The sequence below is a fragment of the Pristis pectinata genome, chromosome 31 (assembly GCF_009764475.1).
Source record: "Pristis pectinata isolate sPriPec2 chromosome 31, sPriPec2.1.pri, whole genome shotgun sequence".
In the NCBI taxonomy this organism is placed as follows: domain Eukaryota; kingdom Metazoa; phylum Chordata; class Chondrichthyes; order Rhinopristiformes; family Pristidae; genus Pristis; species Pristis pectinata.
Window position 1 is genome coordinate 20,830,215 of NC_067435.1, and position 25,532 is coordinate 20,855,746.

The 25,532-nt window shown below is 46.3% G+C and overlaps 3 protein-coding genes across 5 annotated transcripts in view; 2 read left to right on the forward strand and 1 right to left on the reverse strand.

Annotated features, from left to right (window-relative positions):
- The window catches only part of zgc:163040 (uncharacterized protein LOC100038789 homolog), a 73,381-nt gene that overhangs the window by 1,760 nt on the left and 46,089 nt on the right, over positions 1–25,532 (forward strand). The window contains 1 exon segment of the mRNA XM_052041854.1: positions 24,678–24,685. Coding sequence (XP_051897814.1) covers positions 24,678–24,685 — 8 coding nt within the window.
- LOC127584835 (late histone H2A.L3) lies at positions 709–1,210 on the forward strand. The gene has a single exon (XM_052041796.1). The coding sequence runs from the start codon at positions 732–734 to the stop codon at positions 1,110–1,112; it is 381 nt and encodes a 126-aa protein (XP_051897756.1). The 5' UTR covers positions 709–731; the 3' UTR covers positions 1,113–1,210.
- The window catches only part of LOC127584842 (histone H4), a 1,041,564-nt gene continuing 1,017,746 nt past the window's right edge, over positions 1,715–25,532 (reverse strand). For 2 of the 3 annotated variants that reach the window (XM_052041799.1, XM_052041801.1), the window contains 2 exons: positions 6,128–6,259; positions 1,715–2,515 (listed from right to left, as the gene is read on the reverse strand). In XM_052041799.1, coding sequence (XP_051897759.1) covers positions 2,129–2,440 — 312 coding nt within the window. In that variant the 5' untranslated portion in view covers positions 2,441–2,515; positions 6,128–6,259 and the 3' untranslated portion in view covers positions 1,715–2,128. Of the gene's footprint in view, positions 2,516–6,127; positions 6,260–8,522; positions 8,943–25,532 lie in introns of those variants that run through there. The other variant, XM_052041800.1, reaches the window with a different exon arrangement.

The following is a 25,532-nucleotide window of genomic DNA, read 5'->3' on the forward strand; positions in this document are numbered from 1 at the left end:
AACATGTTCAAATACAGACCCGTCCGTCCAAGCTGACTCTCGATAATCGGCTATTCTCTGCCGTCAGGTAAAAGACAGCGCGGGGAGCGGAGCTTCACCTCTCTCTCCCCATTAGAGTGTCCCCGATCTAACACTTCACCCACTCACCTGCTATGATGTCAGAAAGTTTTCGAAAGTTTGTTGTTACTGTTTTACCTTTGTGGAGAATGGGGTTTGCTAACTGCAGTCCCCTGTTCTGTAACATGGGTCTCACATTTCTACCCGAATCCATGATCGTTTCACGGGGACACAAGAGACGCTGGAACTGGAATCGCGGTCCTCTCACGGATTGTTTGTCAGATTGCAGTCTCGGCTCAGACCGCAGTTTGTGAAGAGAGGCCGGTCCAAAATCCTATGCATTTCATACATAGACCGATCGCTAATGTGAATCAGTTTTGGGGAGTTAAATTACCAGAAATGGTGAAATTAGAGAATTAAATTAAAAGTTAATAAACTTTTGGCGGGCATTTCAAATTGTAGGAAGCTGGCGGTTACTTTCCGCGCTTCATTCGCTGCCCTCTGTTCATTGGTGAATAAGGCTGATGTCTGATTGGGTTATTCCTTCCACCAATACCATTAGGCACTGTTCCACCAAACAGAAGCGCCACTCTGCATTCCCCCAGCAGGTACAAGAAGGGCGAGTGCGGGAGGATTCTCTCATTTTCTGAGAAATACTTGCTGAGATTGTGGAAATGTCTGGACGGGGAAAAGGCAGCGGCAAAGCTCGGTCGAAGGCCAAGTCTCGCTCGTCCCGGGCCGGACTGCAGTTCCCGGTGGGCCGTGTTCACAGGCTCCTGAGGAAGGGTAACTATGCTGAGCGGGTGGGTGCCGGAGCGCCGGTCTATCTGGCTGCTGTGCTCGAGTATCTGACGGCTGAAATCCTCGAGCTGGCCGGCAACGCGGCCCGGGACAACAAGAAGACCCGCATCATCCCCAGACATCTGCAGCTGGCCGTCCGCAACGACGAGGAGCTCAACAAGCTGCTGGGAGGGGTGACCATCGCTCAGGGCGGGGTGCTGCCCAATATCCAGGCCGTGCTGTTGCCCAAGAAAACCGGCGGCGCCAGCAAGTGAAGCGACAGAAAGTGAACCCAGTGACCCAAAGGCTCTTTTCAGAGCCACCCACAGTGTCTGTGGAAGGGCTGATCCGCGGTTGCGGTGAGGGCGGGGGAAGGAGCTATATGAAATCTGCAATAATAAATGAGACACTCGTATGTTAACGGGCCGCAGAGCAGAATGAGTACAATAATAATTTATATATTTTACTGTAACCAGGCACGTCCAGATAACTGACATAACAGTGGGGCCCAGAGTCCGCTGAACAGCAGTAACTCCCGGCACCAATCCCAATGAAGCCCCGCAGAATGCAAGCACGGCTCACAGCACCAGGGCAGAGAACAGCAGGCTGAGCACGGGCTGAGGCGAGTGCGGAGGCATTTCCGTTCTCGGCAACCGGGCTGTGAGTCTGCAAGAGCCGCGACACCGCCCTGCGATCTTCGTCTGAAACACCCGGAGTAACTTTCTCTTCCTATTTCCGTCATGTTCCTCCCCGACCCGGAGCTCTCTCCCAACAGAGAAACAGCGGGTTGACAGGGCCCGGAGTGGGGAAATGGGGAACTTCAGAAAGGCCGCCACTTCCAGAGTACCGACCCACAGAGGGGGAGTTTATTCTCCAGCCATTAATGTCACAACCCCGCTCTTCCTGACCTGATGCCGCCCAGTCTGTGTTCCACAGTGTGGTTTGACTCTGGACTTTACCGGTGTGTAACAGGCGGGGACACCGATCTGCTCACTGCTTCCTGAACAAATCCCACCGCCGACAGTACAACCGGTGACCAAGCGGTGCTGATGTTTGCATCCTAACAATATTCTACAAACCCCCAATTACCCCTCCAGAGTTGTCAATAATTCGATGAAAATCTCGCCCACCGGAGTCCCTGAAATATAATCGAACATTGTGGGAAATAAAGAGTTAACATTTCAGTCCAATGACATTACATCAGATCTCCGGGTCACTGCTCCCTCTGTGAGGCGGTGGGTGGCTCTGAGAAGAGCCTTTGTGTTGTGCTCGGGAGAAAGGGCAGAGTTCTTCAGCCGCCGAAGCCATAGAGAGTGCGGCCCTGGCGTTTCAGAGCGTACACCACATCCATGGCAGTCACCGTCTTGCGCTTGGCGTGCTCGGTGTAGGTGACCGCGTCCCTGATCACATTCTCCAGGAAAACCTTCAGCACCCCGCGGGTCTCCTCGTAGATCAGCCCTGAGATGCGCTTGACGCCGCCACGCCGAGCCAGGCGCCGGATGGCTGGTTTGGTGATGCCCTGGATGTTATCACGGAGCACTTTACGGTGCCGCTTGGCCCCGCCTTTGCCCAGTCCTTTGCCTCCTTTCCCTCTGCCAGACATGATGCTGCTTCACTCAAGTCGCTGCTCAATGACACTCCGACTGCTGCTGTCTCCTTTTATACACAGCGCCCCGACCTGCCCGAGAAAGGCGCAGCGAGAGAGAGAGAGAGAGAGAGAGAGAGAGGCGGGGAGGGGAGGGGACAGAGTCAGAGGGACAGACAGAGCAGGGAGCGGCCTCTCATCTCCCAGCTCCGCCCCCACTTTGCCACAACCGCCAATTTCCACCGGTTTCCCCACAACAGAAGGGAAACACAGCGCTCCGGATAAACTCTCTCACACCCCAGGTCCGTGTTGAAGGATTTCCCGGTTTCACCGCCTCCCCTGCTCCCGAATTATCAGAAATCCGTTTCCATTCGCCAACAAATACTTGAGGGAGCGGCTGAAAGTGACGTCCGTCCCTCCCCGGGCCCAGGAACAGGGCAGAGCGCCCTCCTCACACACAGAGTTGGTGGGGGAGGGGGCAGAGGCCTCCAGTGATGAGAAGATTAATTCATTAAATACAAATCTGGGAGAGCTGTGGTACCGGACACTGAGGGGGGAATGAAAATCACGGTCACAGGAAGGGGCAGGAATTATAAGCAGATCTGTGCTCCTGGTGACTTCTCCAGTGCAGTTAAAGTTGTGGCGAGGGAGCTGGTGCAGGAGGGAGGGATTCAGGTACAGGAATCATTGGGCTCTCTTCCAGGGCAGATGGGACCGGGAAAAGGAGGTCGGGTTCCACCTAAACTGCAGGGGAACCAATGTCCTCACAGGGAGGTTCACTGGTGCTACTCAGGAGGGTTTAACCCAGCGTGGCAGGGGGTGGGGACCAGAGCTGCAGGTCAGCAGGTGGGGGGACTGAGGGGAAGGTCGGGGCTGGGAACCGTGAGGCTGATGGGGAAGACGGGCAGGGCCAGGGTAAATGATCACAGTGGGACTGAGGGGCTGAAGTGTGTGCGTTTCTGTGGAAGGGACATACTGGGTAAGGCAGACGGCCTCAGAGCCTGGATCAGTGCAGGGAACTGTGATACTGTGACCAGTACAGAGACCTGGTTGTGAGAGGGACAGGACTGGCAGCTCAAAGTCCCAGGATGTCGATGTTTCAGACGTGACGGAGAGGGGGGTAGAAGAGGTGGAGGAGGTGCATCAGTGATCAGGGAGAGTGTGACAGCTGCACTCAGAGAGGACACACTGGAGGGCTCACCCACCGAGGCAATGTGGGCAGAGCTCAGGAGTAAGAAAGGTGCTTTCACTTCTGATAGGGTTGTACTGTCGGCCTCCCAGCAGCCAGCGGGACAGAGAGACACAGATATGTGGGCAGGTTATGGGCAGATACAAAAGCTTGGCACAGTGAGAGATTTTAACTTCCCAATAAGTGACTGGGACTTCCTTGGTGCAAGAGGCTTTGATGTCGCAGAATATGTTTGGTGCATCTCAGAGGGTTTCTTTAAACAATCTGGAGATAGATTACTAGAGGACGGACCATACTGGACCTTGTATTGGAAAATGAGCCTGGCCAAGTGACTGGGATTTCAGTGGGCAGTATTTTGGGAATAGTGATCACAACTCGTTTACTGTTGAAGACACATGAGTAAGGATCGGTCTGGACCTCAGGGGAGGAAGGGGAGGGCCAAACTGGGGGAAGGGAAGTTACAACATCATTGGGCAGGTGCTGAGGGTCTACACTGGGAGTAGCTGTAGGTGGACGTCCACATCTGGCATGTGGGAGTCGATTAAAGACCAGCTGATGGGAATTCAGGTCTGATGTGTTCCAGTCATGGGGAAAGACGTGGCAATGTTTGAGAACCTTGGATGATGAAATAATGAAGAGGTGTTGCCTCTCGATGGGACAAAGCACGAATGGGGAAATATCAAAGGCAGGTAGAAGGGAACTTGGCTGATGAGAGATGTTGGGAATTTAGTCAAGAAGAGAAAGGAAGCAGATGTAAGCTGCAGGAAGCTGAAATCAGACAGGGGCTGAAAGGAACATAAAGGTCGCAGGAGAGAGGTCATGCTGGGGATTAGAAGGTTGAAAGGGGCATGAAATGTCCTTGGTGAGTTGGATGAAGGGAAATCCAAGGGCATTTTATACACACATTAAAAACAAGATGGTTACTATGATGAGTGTTGAACCTCTCAAGATTTATGCCTGGAGCCAGAGGATGTGGATGAGGTATTAACGAGTACTTCACATCGGTGTTCACCAAGGAGAAGGACATGGGGGTTGGCGAGAGCAGTGTGGGGAACGCTGATAACCTCGGGCATGTTGAGATCACGGAGGTGGGACTGGCTTTTCCCCAGGACAGAAATGTCAATAACTTGAGGGCACAGCTTTAAGTTTATGTGTGGGGTGAGTTTTTGTTTTACACAGACAGTGGTCGGTCGCTGGAAGGTGCTGCCAGGGGTGGGGGTGGAAGCAGACACGATAGCAGCATTTCTGAGGCATTTAGACAGGCCCAGGAATGTGCAGGGAATGAAGGGAAATGGATCGTGTGCAGGGAGACAGGTGGAGTTTAGTTCGGCACCATGGCTGGCACAGATATTGTGGGCCGAAGGGCCTGTTTCTGTGCTGTACTGTTCCATATTGTACAGTGATGACTCTGTTTGATCCAACAGCAGTTGCAGGGACATGGTTGTAGGGTGACCGGACTGGGACTGGGACCTCAATATTCCAGGATATTCAGTGTTCCACAGGAATGGGCAAAAGGGAAAGGAGGAGTGCGGCCATGTTCACCACGTGGGGGTGAGGGGGGTGTAGATGTAGAGACAGTGATGGGGAATCGGTTTGTGGGGAAATAATGAACAGCAGGGGATAGAAGGCATGGGTGGGAGTGGTCTCTGGACCCCCAGGTGTTGCCTCTCGATGGGACAGAGCACGAATGGGGAAATATCAAAGGGAGGGAACAAGGGAACTGTGACTGTCATGGGTGGTCTCATCTGTGTATTGATTAAACTCAGCAAACTGGCAAGGTGCCGTGGGAGAGGAATGTGTGGAGTGGGCAGGGACTGTTCCTTACAGCAGTGTGTTACGCAACCTACCCAGGGACAGGACATGTTAGATGTGGGTCTGTGTAATGAGGTGGGATCAATGACAGATCCCGTGGTGCAGGATCCTGAGGAAGAAGTGATCACAACATGGGAGAATTCCAGACACAGTGTGAGGGTGAACACCCTGGCCTCACCCTGAATAAGGGCAGTTCCACGGGTGTGAGGGTGGAGCTGTCTGGGGTGGACGGGGTAAATAGACTCAGGGACAGGGCAGTGGGTGAGCAGTGGCAGATGTTTAAACAGCTGGATCATAACACTCAGCAGACACTGATCCCAATTAGACAGAGGGATCCAGGAGAAAGATGAACCTTTTAAATCAGAGGCATATTAAATGGCAGGGGCTGGTGGTGGACCAGGGACTGGGACGTTTTCAGGGATCAGTGATAAGAGACTCCAAACCGCAAGCTAACAAGGAAATGGGAGATGGGTTAACTCAACAATTAGATCAGTGTTCACGGTGGGCACACAGCAAACATGCCAAAGATACATGATGGGTAACATTTCAACACTATCAATAATCTGTAACAATCCCATCACAAGGGGAAAAACTAATGGGACCAAAAGCAAACGTCACCGGGTCCCAACGACCTGCACTCGAGGGTTTAAAGGAAGTGGCTGGAGAGAAGTTGGAGACATCAGTTGAGGTTTGTCAGAACTCACTGTGTTCCAGGAAGGTTCCAGCGGGTTGGAAAACCTCAGATGTGACCCCATTGTTGGAGAAGGGTGGAAGACAAACAGCAGGGAACTGTGGTCCTGTTCACTTCACATCTGTTGTTGGCACCGTGCTGGAGTCTGGCATCAATGGAGAAATAACAAGTCATTTAGAAAAGTTTAACGTCATCGAACCGAGTCCACATGGTTTAGAGCCACAGAGTCACACAGCACGGGAACAGGACCTTCGGCCCATCTGCTCCATTATGACCTAGATTCACATCTAAGCCAGTCCCATTTGCCTGCATTTGGCCCATATCCCTCTGAGCCTTTCCCATCCATGGACCTGTCCAAATACATTTTAAATGTTGTTAATGTTCCCGCCTCACCACTTCCTCTGGCAGTTCATTCACTGTACTGACCACCCTCTGGGTGAAAACATAGTCCATCAGGTTCCCATTAAATCTCTCCCCTCTCAGCTTCAACCTGGGCCCTCCAGTTCTTGATTCCCAAACCCTGGTGAAAAGACTGTGCACATTGACCCTATCGATGCCCTGCATTATTTTATACACCTCTGTAATATCATCACTCAGTCTCCTCCGCTCCAGGGAAAACATTGTCAACCTGCTCAACCTCTCTCCATAACCCAGTCCCTTGAGTCCCAGCAATATCCTCCTAAATCTCCTCTGCACTCTTTCCAGCTTAATGGCATCTTTCCTGTAGCAGGGTGACTAACACTGTGCACGATATTCCAAATGCAGCCAAACCAACGCCTTGTACAACTGCAACATAACATCCCAACGTCTATACTCAGTGCCCTGACTGAAGGCCAGCGTACCAAAAGCATTCTTCACCACCCTGTTGACCTGGTTTCAAACCCTGTCACCTGGTTTGGTGAAGGGAAACACATCCTTGACCAATATGCCGGAGTTGTTCGAGACGTTAGAAGGGAACCTGTAGATGTGGTGTGTTTGGATTTTCAGAAGGCACTTGACAAGGTGCCACATAAAAAACTGGTGCACAAGACCAGAGCTCACAGTACTGGGGGAGGTGTGTTAACATGGGCTGAAGACTGGTTATCACACAGAGATGGAATAAACAGGTGTGTTTCAGACTGGGAGGATATAACTGGTGGAGTGTCCCAAGGATCAGTTCTGGGCCCTCAATTATTTACTGTTGATGTTAATCACCTGGAGGAGGGGCAGAGGGTGAGGTATCCAAGTCTGTCAGTAACAGGGAAACAGGAGGGAGGGCATGTTGTGCTGGGGACATCTGGTCTCTGCGACAGGATACAGAGGTCGGGTGTGTGGGAGAACACTTGGTCAATGGGGTTTAATGTGGGAGAGTGTGAGGCCATGCACTGCGGCAGCTGGAAGCAAAGGGCAGACTGTTATTGATGTGCAGAGAATTTGTAAATGGGTGAAATAGAGAGGGATCCAGGGGTTGTCCTGCACACGTTACAAAGAAAATAACAGACGGGTGCAGCAGGTGGTTCAGAAGGTAACTGGTACATTGGCATTTATTGCTGGGTGGTTGGTGCAGAGAAACAGAGAAGTGTTGTTATGGTTGTCAGACAAGTGCACAGTGATGGGTTTTGGGAAATTACAGCAGGCCGGGACACACACAGTGAATGGGAGGGTCCCGGGAGTGTTAGTGAACAGTGAGACCTTGGGTACAGGGACATAATTCCCTGAAAGTGACAGCACAGGTTGACAGGGCAGTGAAGAAGGTGCACTCAATGCTGGTCTTCATCGACTGAGGCACTGAGAGGAGTTGAACGTTACAGTTGTAGAATTCAGTTAGTTAGACCACACTTGGAGCACTGTGTGCAGTTCTGGTCACCACACTGTGGGACGGATGTGACTTCAGCTGGAGAGGGTGCAGAAAACATTCACAGGAATGTTGCCAGGGCTGGAGGGCTGGAGGTACGAGGAGAGCTTGGATGGGCTGGGACTGGTTTCCCAGGACCAAAGGGGGTTGTGGGGAGACCTGATGGCAATTTATAGATCGGGTGGACAGTCACAATCTGTCTCCCAGGGTGGAAATATCAAGTAGCTGGAAGCACAGCTTTAAGGGAAGAGGGGGAAGTTTAAAGGAGATGTGCGGGACGTTTTTTTATACACAGACTGGTGGGGCTGGAATGGGCGGCCGTGGGGAGCGGTGGAAGCAGGTATAACAGTGCTGTTTGACAGGCTTTGAGATAGACACATGAATATCCAGGGGGTGGAGGGATATGGGTCACGTGCTGGCAGAAGGGATTTAGTTTTATTTGGCATTGTGTTCGCCACAGACATGGTGGGTCGAAGGGCCTGTCCCTGTGCTCTACTGTTCTGTGTGCTTGGTGAGCAGCAGTGACCGAGAACTCTTTAGATAGGCATGAGTGAGACGGCAGGATAGTGTTTACCTCCCTGGTGCCAGGGTCAAGGATATCTCTGAGCAGGTCCAGGATATTCTGAAAGGGAGGGTGAGCAGCCAGAGGCCAGGGTCCATATTGACACTAACAACAGAGAGAGAGGAGGTCCTGCAAAGAGAATTTCAGGAGTTAGGTAGTAAGTTAAGCAGGACCTCTGGGGTGGCAATCTCAGGATTACTCCCTGTGCCACGTACTAGCGAGGTATCAAATAGGAAGGTAGTACGATGGAGCTGGTGCAGGAGAGAGGGCTTCAGGTAAATGGACTGTTGGGCTCCCTTCCAGGGCAGGTGGGACCAGTACAAGGAGAATGGCTTCTACCTAAACTAGAGGGGAACAAATGTCCTCACAGAGAGATTCAGTTGTGCTACTCGAGGGGGGTTAAAATTAGTGTGGCAGAGGGGTGGGAACCAGTGCAGTAGGTAAGAAGGGGCATTGAGGGATAGGAGACGTAAGGTCCTGTGACACTGAAAGGAAGTCTGGGCAGGGCCAGGGTAATGATCCCGGTGGTGGTGAGGGGCTGAAGTGTGGTTATCTCAGTGCAGGCAGTGTTACAGTTCAGGCACATGGACACAGCCTGGATCAGAACCTGGTACTGCAGTGTTGTGGCCAATACACTGGTTTAGTTGAGAGAAGGGCAGGAGCAGTAGTTCACTATTCTGGGCTTCAGATGTTTCAGACACAACACAGAGGGAGGTAAACGAGGTGGGGGAGGTAAACGAGGTGGGGAAGCTGCACTGCTGATCAGGGGGAATGTCACAGCGGCACTGAGGGAGGACACACTGGAGGCCCATCCACTGAGGCAATGTGGGGAGAGCTCAGGAATGAGGAAGGTGCAGTCACTGTGATGGGGTCACACTGCAGGCCCCCCAATAGCCAGCGGGAGAGAGAGGAACAGACACACAGGCAGATTATGGAAAGATGGAAAACAACAAGTGTTGCAGTGGGTGACTGTAGTTCCCCCAATATTGACTGGGGCTCCCTCAGTGCCTGAGGCTCAGATGGGACAGGACTTGTTAGGCGCGTCCAGGAGGGTTTCCTGAAACAGTCTGTCGACAGTCACACCAGGGAAGGGGACACGATCGACCTTGTGTTGGGAGTGCGTCCGGACAGGTGAGCGGAGTTTCCGTGGGAAAGTCTTGGGGAACAGGGATCATAAGTCTCCAGACAGTTGTTTATGAGGGTAAGACTGGACCTGTGGGTGGGGCAGAGGGAAGTCGGGGACAGCCAGTTACAGCAGTGCTGGGCAGGAGCTGTGGAGAGCAGACTGGCAGCTGCTGTTACGGGGTAAGTCCAACTCTGACATGTGGGAGACAGGTAAAGGCCGGCTGGTCAGAATTCAGGACTTCGCTGTCCCTGTGAGGAAGGAAGACAAGGATGGGACGGTTCGGGAACTCAGAAGGAATGAGCGGTGTTGTATTTAGTCAAAAAGTAAAAGAAAACATGTCAGATTCAGGAAGCTGAAAGTGGACAGGGCCTTTGACGAACACGGAGGGAGCAGGGAAGTGCTCAGGCTGGGAATCAGGAGGCCCAACAGGGGCCATGAGATGTCCTTGGTGAGTGGGATTAAAGACAATCCCAAGGCATTTTACACACATTACAAACTGCAGGGTCACGAGGGAAAGGGCAGGACCACTCAAGGACAAAGGAGGACAAAGGATGGGCAGTGAAACAGCTGATGGAGTTTAATCCAGACAAGTGTGAGGTGCTGCATCTTGGGAGGTCAAGTGTAAGAGGAAAGTACAGAGGAAATGGCAGGTCCTTCGAGCAATGATGGACAGAGGGATCTGGGGCTGCAAGTCCTTTGCTCCCTGGAAGTGGCAAGATAAGGAGAGAGGGTGGGACAGAAAGTGTACGGCATATTTGTCATCATCAGTTATTGTAAAAGTAAAGTCAGGAACTCACGTTGCCGCTGTATAGAACTTTGATTGGGACACAGTTGGAGTACTGTGTGCAGTTCTCGTCACCACATTACGAGCTTTAGAGAAGGTTCAAAAGAGGTTCACTGCGATGCTGCCTCAAGACGGCAACGTCCGTCATCAAAGATCACCACCATCCAGGCCAGGACATCTTCTCACAGCTCCCATCGGGCAGGAGGTACAGAAGCCTGTCCCCACACCACCAGGTTCAGGAACAGCAACTTCGCTTCAACCACTCAGTTCTCAAACCAACCTGCACAACCTCAATCACTTCAGCTGATCACTTTGCACTAAAATGGACTTTGTATTACCATATTCTAATTGTGTTTTTATCTTGTAAAAACTGTGTCTAGTTTGTATTTGACTTATGATTGTCTTGTGAATGCTGATTACGTACGGTATGTGCCTGTGATGCTTTTCATTGCACTTGTGCAGACATGGACTTCTGCATCTGACAACAAACTCGACTTTCACTGGAGGGTGGTAGCTACAGTGTTAAACATGGATTGTTTTCTCGGGAGCATCAGAGGCTGAGGGGAGACCTGACAGAAGGATATAAAAGTAGAAAGGGAGAGACAGGATAGATAGCCCTTTACCCCGGGGGGGTGGGGGGGGGGGTATATCAAAGACCAGAGGGCATAGCTTGATGGTGAGATGGAGAAAAGTTTACAGGAGACTTACGTGGCATTTTGTTTGTATTTACACGGAGATTGTGGGTGCATTGAATGTGCTGCCAGGGGTGGGAGTGTGTTGTGTGAAATAGTTATTTTCGGCCTTAAGGATCAAGGACTCTGGACACGAGCTTTGGATATCAAAACTAGTTTAATCACAAAGACAAACGCGGGACAGAATGGATGGGAACAGACACACACTCACTCACGCACAGGATACCACGAACACGAGAGGGAAATTGCAACTGGGGTAAAATACACTCACACACACACACCGATACACACAAGCACACAATAACAGGGTACAACTTCAGGATATAACACTTCAATGCCCGTCCCACACTAGCATTGGCTCTAATACTACCTGGAGTCTGAGTGAAATGCTCCCTGACCATATGGTGATGCATTCTTACCAATGATCTCTGCAGCATTGTCTCACTACTCCTGGGGGTCATCAAAAGAGGAAGGGCTAGTGCACACAGCCCTTTTTATGGTGCTAGGAGGCTGGGTGGAGCCTCACTGTCATGATTTGAATGAGCCAATGGTGTGGAAATCAAAGACAAAGGTTCCTGCCATAGCCAATAGTCAACAGGTTCAGAGACAAAGGGTACTGGTCAGACAGGTTCAGATGCAAAGGTACTCTCACATCTGAGGGGTGGGTGGAGCCGCACCTTGATTGACAGTAGTATCACTTCCGATCAGAGGAGCAATGCTGTCCTCCGGTCAGCGGGGGTCAGTGTCGTTAATGTCACCTGACAGCCATGTGGGTTTCTCACAACAGTTACAAGGACACGCTTCTGTAAAAACACGGGCACTGTATTCCAAGCACACTGAGCTGCCAGAGCACAGCACTGGCCAGTGAGGTCACAGACCAGTACAACACCCAGCTCTCTAATACAGGGAAGGAGATTTAACAAAACACAACACTGATGGCCCAGAGCTGGACAATCCCAGCATTGCAATGTAATTCTGACCTATAAACATCATCAGCACAGACCTTAACAACAGACGGCACTGTACTGTAAGGGCACAGACCTTAACAACAGACGGCGCTGCACGGTAAGGGCACAGACCTTAACAACAGACAGCACTGTACTGTAAGGGCACAGACCTTAACAGCAGCCGGCACTGTACTGTGAGGGCACAGACCTTAACAGCAGCCGGCACAGTACTGTAAGGGCACAGACCTTTCCAACAATCGGCACTGTACTGCAAGGGCATGGACCTTTAAAACAACCAGCACTGTACTGTAAGGGTACAACCTTTACAACAGCTGCATATGAAGACCTCCACAGCCACAGAACAGTACAGGAAGGACACAGATCCTTATTATACACAGACAACTAATCGGCACTGTACTTTGAGACCTGTACAATCCCTGCAATGAAATGAAATTAAACAATAATACAAACCCCATACTGTTGTGTATGGACACAGGCTGATCACACACAGAGCTGTCTGACAAGCCCAGAGAGCTGAATGAACACAGCACTAAAGTGCAGGGACACAGACCCCAACAACCCCAGCACTGGTCTGTGGAGCCACAGATTCCCAGCAGCAACCCCTCTGCTGTACAGATAAAGACATGAACATCCCCTGCACCACACTGGGAAGTCACAGCCCAATACAAACCACACACAGCCCAGTGTGGACAGAGAGCTTTACACCAGCCACCCCCAACACAGGAAGGACACAGACCTGTACAAACCAGCCCTGGACTGCATGGGGACAGCCCAGTACAGCTCCAGTCCTGCACAGCAGGGAGGGAGACAAGTAGAAACCAAGCCGTCCAGCAGGGACACCGACTGCTGCACCCTCAGCATGCTGAGGGAGGGGAGGGTGTATCTCTGGTATAAAATGTCCCCACACTGCACTGTACAGAAACACTCAGCAGTGGACTAGAAGGACAATGATGTTTACAACACCAAGTCCTTCACTATAAGGACAGAGACCAATAAACCTCTCAGCACTGTGCAGTGAGCACACAGACCTGTACACACCCAGCACTGTACTCCACCGTTAAACACCTGGACATCCCCAGCACTTCAGGGACAGAGAACTGTACAACCCTGACACTGTACTGTGATTCACGGATGTGATCAGTCAACTCCCTCCTACTGGGCATCTTTCAGTATGCAGCAGGGAGAGCTGATAAAGGGGAACCTGTAGATGTGTGTTTACATTTCCAAAAGGCATTGGGCAAGGTTCCACATGAGGCACATGGGCAACAACTGAGGGCCAAAGACATTGGAGAAAGTGTGTCAGCATGGATTGAAAATGGCCGTCACACAGAAACAAGAGAGTTGGAATAAATGGGTCCTTTTCCAGCGGGAGGGATGTAACTTGTGGAGTACCACAGGGGTCGGTTCTTGGTCCTCTCAGTGGCACTGAGAGAAGACCTGATGGAGGGCTCATCCAGTGAGGGAATGTGGGTGGAGCTCAGGAATGAGGAAGGTGCAGTCACTGTGATGGGGTTGCACTGTAGGCTTCCTAATGCCAGCAGGAGAGAGGGGAACATATATGCAAGCAGGTTATGGAGAGATGTAAAAGCAACAGGGTAGTTGTAGTGCGTGACTTTAGTTCCCCCAATATTGACTAGGACTCCCTTAGATCCCGAGGCTAAGAAGGGCAGAATTTGTTGGGAGTATCCAGGAAGGTTTCTTGACACAGTGTGTAGATGGTGCAAGCAGGGAAGGGGACACACTAGACCTTGGGTTGTGAATATGCCAGGCCAGGTGACTGAAGCTTCTGTGGGAGAGCACTTTGGGAACAGTGATGCCAAAATAAGGACAAGACTGGACCTCGGGAATGTGGTAAACTGGGGGATAGCCAGTGACAGCAGTGTTAGGCAGGAACTGGAGAGAGCAGACTGGGAGCAGCTGTGATTATTATTTGTTTATTATTACCATTCATTTGGTATTGTTACTATTTTTCCTTAGTTTTTTTTCCTCATGTAATCAAATTTCCTTTAAATCTTTTTCATGTTCAATTATTAAGAGATTGGGGGGTTCAGATTAAATATTTTACTCTTTGTGTCTGTATACATTAATTGCTATTATTGTAATCCTGATCTCTTTATATCATGTGTATAATTACTACTGTTATGTATATTAGTTTGAAATTAATAAAAAGATTGAGAAGAAAAAAAAGTGTTTATGTGGGCTACAGTAGGTCTACACAGAGATGACTTTATGTGGGGCTGCATGGAGAGTGGTTTATGTGGGACTACACACAGTGTAGGGTTTCTGCGGGGCTACACAGAGAGTTTATGTGAAGCTAAAAGGAGAAGGGTTAATGTTTGGCTACACAGAGAAGAGTTTCCGTGATTATAGACGGAGAACGGTTTATATGGGGCTACAGAGAGAGGGGTTTATGTGGGCCTGCAGAGAGAAGTGTTGTAGGGCTACACAGAGTAGGGTTTATGTGGGGCAACAGAGAGAAGGGTTTATATGGGCTACACATAGAAGGGTTTATGTGGGCCTACACAGAGTAGGTTTTATGTGGGCCCACACGGTGAAGGGTTTCTGTTGGTCTACACGGAGAAGGGTTTATGTGGGGCGACAAAAAGAAGGGTTCTTATGGGGCTACACAGAGAAGGGTCTCTGTGGGGCTACACAGAGAAGGGTTTACGTGGGGCTCCACAGAGAACGGTCTATGTGGGGTTACACGGAGATGGGTTAATGTGTGGCTACATTGAGTGGTGTTTATGTGGGTCTACACAGAGAGGGGTTTATGTGGGCTACAGAGAGAAGTGTTTGTGGGGGCTACACAGAAAGGTTTCTGTGGGGCTGCACAGCGAAGGGTTTTTATGTGGGGCTAAACGGAGAAGGGTTAGTGTTTGGCTGCAGAGAGTGGGGTTTAATGGAGCTACACAGAGGAGGGTTTCTGTGACTCTACAGGAAGAAGGGTTTATGTGGAACTACTCGGAGAACAGTTATATGGGGCTACACAGACTGGGGTTTATGGGGATCTACACAGAGAACAGTTTAAAAGTGGCCACACACTTCTGTTGGCCTACACAGAGAAGGGTTTATGCGGGGCTACACAGGGAAGGGTTTGTGTGGGACTAAGTGAAGATGGGTTAATGTGTGGCTAAATTGAGCGGGTTTTACGTGGGGCAAGACAGAGAGTGGTTTATGTGGCGCTTCACAAGGAGAGGTTTCTGTGTATTTAAACAGAGAAGGGTTTATGTGACCTCCACAGAGAGCAGTTTCTGTGGGGCTACATAGAGAATGGTTTATGTGGGGCTACTCAGAGAACGGTTTATGTGGGGCTACACAGAGAGGGTTTTATGTGGATATACACAGAGAAGGGATTATAAGTGGCCAGACAGAGACATGTTTATTTTGGGCTACACAGGGAAGAGTTTATGTGGGGCTGCACAGAGAAGGGTTCATGTGGGGCTACACAGAGAGCTGTTTCTGTGGGGCTACACAGAGAAGCGTATGTGTGGGACTCACAGAAAACGGTATGTGTGGCTGCAAAAATACGGGTTTATGTGGGGTTACACAGAGAGGAGTTTATGTCAGGCTACACAACGATTATCTGAGGCTACACAGAGAAATGTTTCTGTGCGTCTACACAGAGTAGGGTTTAGGTGGGGCTACATAGACAGTTGTTTATGTAGGGCCACATGAAGGATTATGAAGGGTTTATGTGGGTCTCCACGAAGACTGGTTCTTCTTTCTTTCTTTTCTTTTTCAATCTTTTTATTAGATTTGAAATTAATACAATTTAATATACATAATGTGATTATACATGTGGTGCGAAGACATCGGGATAACAAGAATAACGGTTCATATCAATATACTCACAAGGAGTAAAATATATCATCCAGACCTCCTGCTCCCTTACTAAGTGAGCGTGATACAAAAAAGTTGAAAAGAAATTTAATTATATGAAAAGAGAACCCACAAATAAATAAAAATAAACAAAAGCAAACCAAAAACTTCAAAGCAAAAAAAAGCTGGACATATTTCCTCTTTAATAAACAAAACATTGTTATGTCGTTAGCTGCGCTCTTCCATATCCATAGGTTATTGAAAGGGATTCGAAAAAGGTCTGCTTATATCATATGGAAATACAGAATAAATGGACTCCGAACTTCTTCAAATTTAAGCGAAGGATTAACAGTACCACTCCTATCTTTTTTCTAAGTGTTTTTCTAACGTTATAGTTTGAGAAAGCCATTGAAATGTGGTAGGAGGTATAGGATCCTTCCATTTAAATAGAATGTAATAAAATGTAATTATTGTAACAAAATTAATGTAAGAAAAGCAATCATACGGCAAGCAGAAGGTGATAAATGGCCAGAATACATCATTGGTAACCCAAAAATTGCAGTAATAGGATGGGGTTGTAAACCAATATTCAATACAGTTGAAATAACATCAAAAATGTATTTCCAATATTTTTCCAAAAGGGGACAGGACAAAAACATATGTGTCAAGGAAGTCACTTCCGAATTATATCTGTCACATATAGGATTTATCTGGTGATAAAAACTGGCTAACTTGTCCTTAGACATATGGGTCCTGTGAACACCTTAAACTATATCAAAGATTGTCTGGCACACATTGAAAATGTATTAACTAATTGGAGAATTTTCTTCCATGTCTCTGTAGGTAAAAGGATCTGGAGTTCTCTTTCCCATTCATTCTTAATTTTATCAAGTGTCTCTAGACGTATTTTCATAATCCGATCATAAATTCTTGCTATCAAGCCCTTCTGATAAGGATCAAAACCTAAATTTTCCCCATAAGTTCAATTTTATATGGTATTGAAAAAGAAGGTAGAATAACTTCAAAAAAAATTCTAATCTGTAAATATAAAAAAAATGTGATCTAGACAAATTGTATTTATTAGACAATTGTTCAAAAGACATAAAAACAGTTATCAATGAAGAAATCACGAAAACATGTTATTCCCTTCATTTTCCATAAAGAAAAAGCCAAATCAATTCTGGATGGCTGAAAGAAAACAAAAATGGATTGGATAGGACTTGATAAAATGAATTTATTCAATACAATCCAATTTCAAAATTGAAACCATATTCGTATTGTATGTTTAACTATTAGGTTAGTCATTTGTTTACTGAATTTAGTCAGTGCAAAAGGGAGTGAGACTCCTAAAACAGAAGCTAACGAAAATCCTTGCACAGATTCATACTCAAGATACACCCATTGAGGACACTGAATTACATCTAAATCTTGTGCCCAGAAAATTAAATATCTAATATTAATTGCCCAATAGTAAAATCTAAAGTTAGGCAAAGCCATGCCAAAATCCTTTTTTTTAATTTTGTAATTATTTCTTACTTAACCTTGGTTTTTATTGCACCATATATATGAAAGAATTTTGGAATCAATAGGATCGAAAAAGGATTTCGAGATAAAAGTTGGAACCGCCTGAAGTAAATAAAAATATTTTGGCAAAATATTCATCTTAACTGCATTATTTCAGCCAATCAATGATGGAGGCAATGGGGACCATTTAGTAAACAATTGTTTCACATGATCAATTACAGGTAAAAGGTTAACTTTGAATAAGTCCTTGTGCTTCTTGGTAATTTTAACAACCAGATACGTAAAATAATCAGTCACTAATCTAAATGGCAATTGCCTGTAAATTGGGACTTGCATATTTAATAAGAAAAGTTCACTCTTATTAAGATTTAATTTATAACCAGAGAAAGCACTAAACTGAGCAAGCAATGATAATGCTGCAGGGAAGGATTTCTCCGGGTTAGAGATAGAGAGTAACAAGTCATCTGCATATAGTGATATCTTATGGGTCCCCTTTCCACGAGTGATAATATGCTGGAAGAGTCCCGAAAGGCAATTGCCAAGGGTTCCAAGGCAATATCAAATCATAAAGGGCATAGGGCAGCCCTGTCTAGTGCCTCGAAAGAGCCTGAAAAAGGGGGATCCCTGATTATTAGTAAGTATTGAAGCCATAGGTGTATGGTAAATCAATTTATTCGCCAATATAAATTTGGGCTAAAATTAAATTTCTCAAGCGTGATGAATAAATATTCCCATTCAACACTATCAACCGCCTTCTCGGCATCTAGTGAGATAACACATTCTGGAATTGTAGATGAAGGGGGATATACAATATACATTAACCTCCTAATATCAAAATGCAAATAACAATTCTTAATAAATCCTATCTGGTCATCAGAGATAATTTGTGGAAGTATCTTTTCCAGTCTAGAAGCCAATATTTTGGAAAAAACATTGGAATCCACATTCAATAAAGAAATAGGTCTGTAAGATACACATTCAGTGGTATCTTTATCCTTCCTAAGAATTAAAGAGTTAGTTGCTTCATAAAAAGATTGTGGTAATTTCCCTATATAGGGCATCTTTAAAAATTTTACCTAACCAGGGAGAGAGAAGATAAGAAAAGGATTTAAAAATTTTAGTTGTATACCTATCGGGACCAGGTGCTTTACCCGAATTCATTGAAGAAATAACTTCCTTTATTTCTTCTTCCGAAATGGGTGCATCTAATATTAAACTTCCATTAATTGTTAATTTCAGAGTCTTCACATTCCTTAAAAATTCATGCATTGATGTAGAATGCTCAGGAAATTCTGACTGGTGTAAAAAAGTATAAAATTCTTGAAAAGAGTTATTAATTTGATGATGGTCCACCGTGTAATTACCATCTCGTTAACGAACTTTAATAATCTGATGTTTAGTTGAAGCAGCTTTCAGTTGGTTGGCCAACAATTTACCAGATTCATCACCATGTATATAAAACTGACTCCCAGTTTTGAGTAATTGATTTTTAATTGGAAATGTTAATAATAAACTGTGTCGTAATTGCAGTTCAGTTCTCTTTATACGGAGCTCCAGATTAGGAGCATCAGAGTATTTTTTAATCAATTTCTTTAATCTTATCAGCCAATATACGTAATTCATTATTAGTTCGCTTTTTCAATCCAGCAGAGTATGAAATAATTTGACCACGGATATAAGCTTTAAAGGTATCCCATAATATTCCATGAAATTTCTTCCGTAGAATTACTTGAGAAGAAAAAGGAAATCTGTTCTGTAATAAAATGAACAAAGTCTAAATCCTGCAATAGAATCTCCATTGTCTGGAACCAGAGGGTACATCCACTAATTTAATTGTTATTCAATGGTGCGTAAACAGAAATGGCAGTTGCATCATAGTTACAGTCAATAACGAATGGAGCTAATCAAGAGTCAATAAAAAAGTAATCAATCCAAGTGTAGTTGTGGTAGACATGAGAAAAGAATGAAAACTCTTTATCATATGGGTGTAAGAATCTCTAAACTTCTAAAATTCCGGAACCAACTAAGAAGGAATTGATAAAGATAGCAGATTTGTTTGGAACGACGTGATTCGACAGAGCTCTATCCATCGAAGGGTTTAAAGAACAATTGAAATCTCCACCCATAATCAACGTATATTCGTTTAAATTAGGAAAAGATGCAAATAAATTTTTAAAATACTCCAGATGATCCATATTAGGTGCATAAACATTAACCATAACAACTTTTTTGTTATGAAGCCAGTAATTAATAAAAATCTACCATTCGTGTATGAAATTGTTTCATGATGAACAAATGAAATTGAGGAGTCTATAAAAATAGAGACTCCTTTCACTTTTGTTTGTGTAGGAATGAAACTGTTGACCCCTCCAAAATCTACAAAGAAACGCTGATTATCCTCTCTCCTAATATGAGTCTCCTGCACAAAAATAATCTGAGCGTTCAGTCTATGAAAAACTTCAAAGACCTTCTTGCGATTATTTAAACCGTTCGTCTTCCATGAAACAAAATTAATCATCTTATCCATTTTAATAGACTAAAAACCAATGGTGTGTAAAGGGTTAACCTTACCACCATTAACAGGAAGAGGAAAAAAAGAGTTCAAAGAGAAGCTGGATATGACGACAATTCAGGCAGAATTGCAGCTTATCAATCCAGAGGAAGAAAACAACTAACATAAAAACAGCTCCACCCCTGTCATGAACCAGCAACAAAAGAAACACACTGAGCATGATTCAGTGTTAAAAACTATTTTATTAATCACTACTTATGATAATACGTAAAATAAAAGTTAAAAAAAATGTTAGTATGTTAGAATTCAAAAATGTTAAACCTCGAACGTTAACCCCAAAACTAAACTCTTCGTGTGTGTGTGTGACAAAGTCCAAAACTCCCAGTTCCTGAATGGTTCTTAAAGTTCAGTTCCGCAAGCCATAAGGTGAAACATGAGCAAGGGCTTCTTCAACAACCACCGTTGTCTGAAGATAAGATGTAGATGTAGAAAAACATAGAGAGAGTACATACGAAATCCAAATGTTCCACGATGGAACCCAGACGACACTTCAGTGTTTACTCGGTAGTGACTTCCTCACCCCGAAAAGCATCCGAACCGTGGTCGTCCACACACAAATACCTGTTTCCCTCTACAGGTCAGCAACAAAGTGAACTCCACCGGATTACTTCCAACTTCCATACATGGATTTCAGTGGCAAACACAGTTATTGTTTCTCATCCATCGATAGAGAAAACAAGCAGGCTGGTGTCTCTCTCCCTTCTCTCTCTCTCTCCTTCTTCTACTTCTTCTTCTGACTTCTTCAACAACGTCATTACGTCCTTTATCTTCTATTGACGTAAGCACGCCCCACACACACATACACACACACTCTCTATCTTAAAGGGACTTTCACTGAGTCCGTAACACCCCCACACACAAAAACGCGAAAACTGTCCAATAAGACAGCCAGAGTGCTACCCGGTAAATTCCTTATTCCCACCTCCTTTGGTGACAAATCTCCAAGTTACAAGGAATGCAAGACACAACTGATAGTGAAAACATGAGGGTACAAGTACTCAAAGCATAATTTCGAAATGTAAACAGGCTTGTTGTAAAAGTTCTACACAATCAAAAATACTGACAGGCCACATTTAAAAATAGAATCTTACTATCATTTCAAAAGAGTAAAAAACGATCAGTCACTCAGTCAGATTCTTAATTATTACCAAAACAAACCATTAAAACATTAAAGTAAAATAATGCAAAGAAAAAAAGAATTGTTAAACAGAAACATGGTAAGTATCCATGTTCCAGAACCACGCATGAAAGTGTTAACAAAGGGCAGAAAAATATCTCCGGACTTAATAACGTTCAAATCTGTAAGTTAATTATTACCTAGTAGACCAAAATAGGTATAAAAATCAAAGAATAGCACGTTGCTTAACTATCTGAAGTCAAAAGTTAATCTTTGATAAATTCTTCGGCTTCCTAGATGGAACTAAACAATCGGCGTGATTTTTCGGGGAGTACAATCCTCAGATCAGCTGGGAACAGTAATGAAATTTGAAAGTTCCCTTGATAAGTCGCAACATAATCAGTTTTTAAATCAGTCTCTCTTTCATAACTTCTGGGCTGTAATCTTCAACCAGACGAAACTGCTTATCTTTATATTGGATCATTCCTCGACGACGAGCGATTCGAATCAAATACTCTTTCGTACTCACATTGTGAAATCTGATTATTACTGACTGTGGTTTTGGCTCTGACGGGGGTTTTGGTCTTCAGGCTTGATGAGCACGATCAAGTATAGAACGTACAGAAAAAACTTCAGAGCCAAACACATCCATCAGAAGTTTAGAAAAGAATTCGGTAGGATTACCAGTGTCAGCGTCTTCGGGAAGGCCAATAATCCTCAAATTGTTTCTCAGACTGCGGCTTTCTAAATCAATAATCCTCTGTCTTTGCTGTTCCAGTCTTTGGATGGTCCCGGTTAAATCTTTACCCAGTAAGCTCAGTCTATGATCTCTCTCTTTGTCAGCTTCATCCAGTTCAGCGATTAATTGCCGTTGTTTAGCATCCTCCTGTATGAGTGTTTTTTGTCTGTCTTCAATCTCCTTTAACAGCGTTTCCAAAGTGGCAACTCTCTGGTCAAACTTTTTATCCAGTATAGAAATAGCTTACAAAGTAAGTTGAGGGTCTCCATTACCCTTGCTATCAGCTGCAGCTTTAGCTCTGGTGTTCATTTCCGGCTATTAAATATCAAAATCAGTCTTATACAAGTGTTATAGAAGTCTTATTAAGGGGTCGTGTACAAGAAATTAAAAGGTGAGTGGAGCAGTGCCAAGATGCGACCCACTCATTCTAGCGCCACCAAAAAAGTCCCGAGAATGGTTTATGTAGGGCCACACAGAGAAGGGTTTCTGTGGGGCTACACACAGAAGATTCATTTGGGGCCGCACGGTGTGGGGTTTATGTGGGGCTACACAGAGAGGAATTTATGTGTTGCTACACAGAGAAGGGTTTCTGAGGGGCTACACAGAGAGGGGTTTATGTAGGGCCACACAGAGACGGGTTTCTGTTGGGCTTCACGGAGACGAGTTCATGTGGATTACACAGAGAAGGGTATATGTGGGGCTGCACAGAGAGTGGTTTATGTGTGGCTACACAGAGAGCGGTTTAAGTGGACCTACACAGGGAGAGGTTTATGTGGTTCTACATAGAGGCAGATTTATGAGGGGCTACACGAAAGGGGTTTATGTGGGGCTACACAGAGAGGGTTTTAATTGGGCATACACCGAAGTGTTTATGTGGGGCTGCACAGGGAGAGGTTTATGTGGGGCCACAGGGAAAATGCTTTATGCGGGGCTACACGCAGAAGTGTTTATGTGGGGCTACACAGAGAGGGGTTTAAGTGAGTCTACAGAGAGAGAGCTTTAATGTGGGGCTACAATGAGAAGTGTATGTGTGGGCAGACGCAGAGAGGGAATTAGTGGGGCTGCACATAGACGGGTTTATGTGGCTACACATGGAGTGATTTATGTTTGGCTGCAGAGAGAATGGTTTATGTGGGGCTACACAGCGAAAGACGTATGTGTGGCTCTACAGAGAGAGGATTATGTGGGGCTACACAGAGAGGTGTTTCTGTGGGGTCACACAGAGAGGGGTTTAAGTGGGTCTCACAGAAAGGGGTTTAAGTGGGTCTACACAGAGAAGGGTTTACGTTGGGCTTCACAGAGTGTTTATGTGGGGCGACAGAGAGAAGGGTTGATGTGGGTCAACACAGATAGGTTTTTATGTGGTGCTACACAGAGAGGGGTTTAAGTGGGTCTCACGGAGAAGGGTTTATGTGGGTTTACACAGAGAAGAGTTTCTGTGGGTCTACATCGAGAGGGCTTTACGTGGGGATACACAGAGAAGGGTTTCTGTGGGGCTACACAGAGAATGGTTTATGTGGTCCTAAGAGAGGTGTTTATGTGGGACTACACAGAGAAGCGTTTATGTGCGGCTACACAGTGAGGGCTTTATTTGGGGCTACACAGAGAACTGTTTATGTGAGACGACGAGGAGTGGTGTTTATGTGGGTCTGCATAGAAATGGGTGTTTATGTGGGGCTCCACAGAGAAGGGTTTATGTGGGACTACACAGAATGTGATTCATGTGGGGCTACAAATAGAGGGCTGTATGTTGGACTACTCAGAGAGTGGTTTATGTGGGCCAACGCAGAGATGGGTTTATGTGTGAAACACAGAGGGGATTATGTGGGGCTACACAGAGAAGGGTTTATGTGGGTCTGCAGAGTGGGGTTTATATGGGGCTACACAGAGAGGTTATTATGTGGGGCTACACGGAGAAGGGGTCAAGTGGGGACCCACAAAGATAGGTTCATGTGGGGCTACAGAGAGCGGTGATTATGTGGGCTACACAGAGAAGGGTTCATGTGGTGCTACACAGAGAATCTTGCAAGTACGGATATACAGAGAGGGGTTTAAGTAGGGTTACACAGGTAAGGGTTTATGTGAGCCGACACCGAGAGGTTTTATGTGAGGCCACACACAGAAGAGTTTTTGTGGGGGCAACAGAGAGAAGGATTGATGTGAGGCTTATCAGACAGGGGTTTTAGTGGGGCTACACGGAGAAGGGATTCGTTGGGGCTATACACAGAAGGGTTTAAGTGGGGCTACACCGGGAGGTGTTTATGTGGCGCTAATCAAGGTGGGGTTTATTTGTGGCTACACAGGGAAAACTTTATGTGGGGCTACGCAGAATGGTTAATGTGAGGCGACACAGAGAGGGGTTTATGTGGGGCTACACAGATATGTGTTTACGTGTGGTTACACGTAATGGGGCTGAAGTGGGGCTACACAGGGATGGTTAATGTGGGGCTACACGGAGAATAGTTTACGTGGGGCTGCACAGAGAATGGTGTATGTGGCGTTACACATAGAGGGGTGAATCCGGGGCTACACAGAGAGGTGTTTATGTGGGGCTACAAAGAAGGGTATTTTTTGCTGGGGCTTTAGAGAGAAGGGTTGATCTTGGTCTACACATAGAGGGGTGTAGATGGAGACACACAGAGAATGGTTTAAGTGGGGCTACACCGAGAAGGGTTTTTGTGGGTCTTTACAGACAGCGGTCTATGTGGCTCTGCACAGAGAAGGGTTCATGTTGGGTTAAACAAAGAAGTGTTTATGTGAGGCTACACAGAGAGGGTTTTATATGGGGCTTCACAGAGAGTGTTTTAGATAGGGCTGCACAGAGAGGCGATTATGTGGTGCTACACAGAGCAGGGTTATGTGGGTCTACACAGAGAAGGGTTTATTTGTGGGTCCACAGAGGTTTGATCTGGGACTACACAGAGAACATTTATGTGGGCTGCACAGAGAGGGTTTATGTGGGCTGCACAGAGACAGTTTTTTGTGGAGTACACAGAGAAGTGTTTCTGTGGAGCTACACAGAGGATTAACTTGGGGATGCAGAGAGAGGGGTTTTGTGGGGTTTATTTGGCGCTACACAGAGAAGGGTTTATGTATGTCTTCACAGAGATATCTTCATGTGGGGCTACAAAGAGAAGGGTATTGGGCTACATACAGAGGTGTTTTAGGGCTACGCTGGGAGGGATTTATGTGGAGCTAAAAAGAGAGTGTTTTTATAGGGCTACACAGAGTTGGGTTTACGAGTGACTGCACAGAAGGAGTTTATGTGGGTCTACACTGAGAAGGATATATGTGGGGCTACACAGAGAGGGTTTAATATGGTTCTACACAGAGAAGCTTTGATGTGGGTCTACACAGATAAGGGATTATATGGGGCTCCATATAGAAGGGTTTATGTGGGACAACACAGAAGTGTTCATGTAGGGCTACACAGAGAAGGGTTTAATATGGTTCTACACAGAGAAGCTTTGATGTGGGTCTACACAGAGAAGGGATTATATGAGGCTCCATATAGAAGGGTTTATGTGGGACAACACAGAAGTGTTCATGTAGGGCTACACAGAGAAGGGTTTATGTCGGGCGACACAGAGAGGAGTGTGCGTGGGGTTATGAAGAGAAGGGTTTATGAGCGGATACACCGCGATGGGTTTATGTGAGGCGACACAGCAGCAGCAGCCAGGT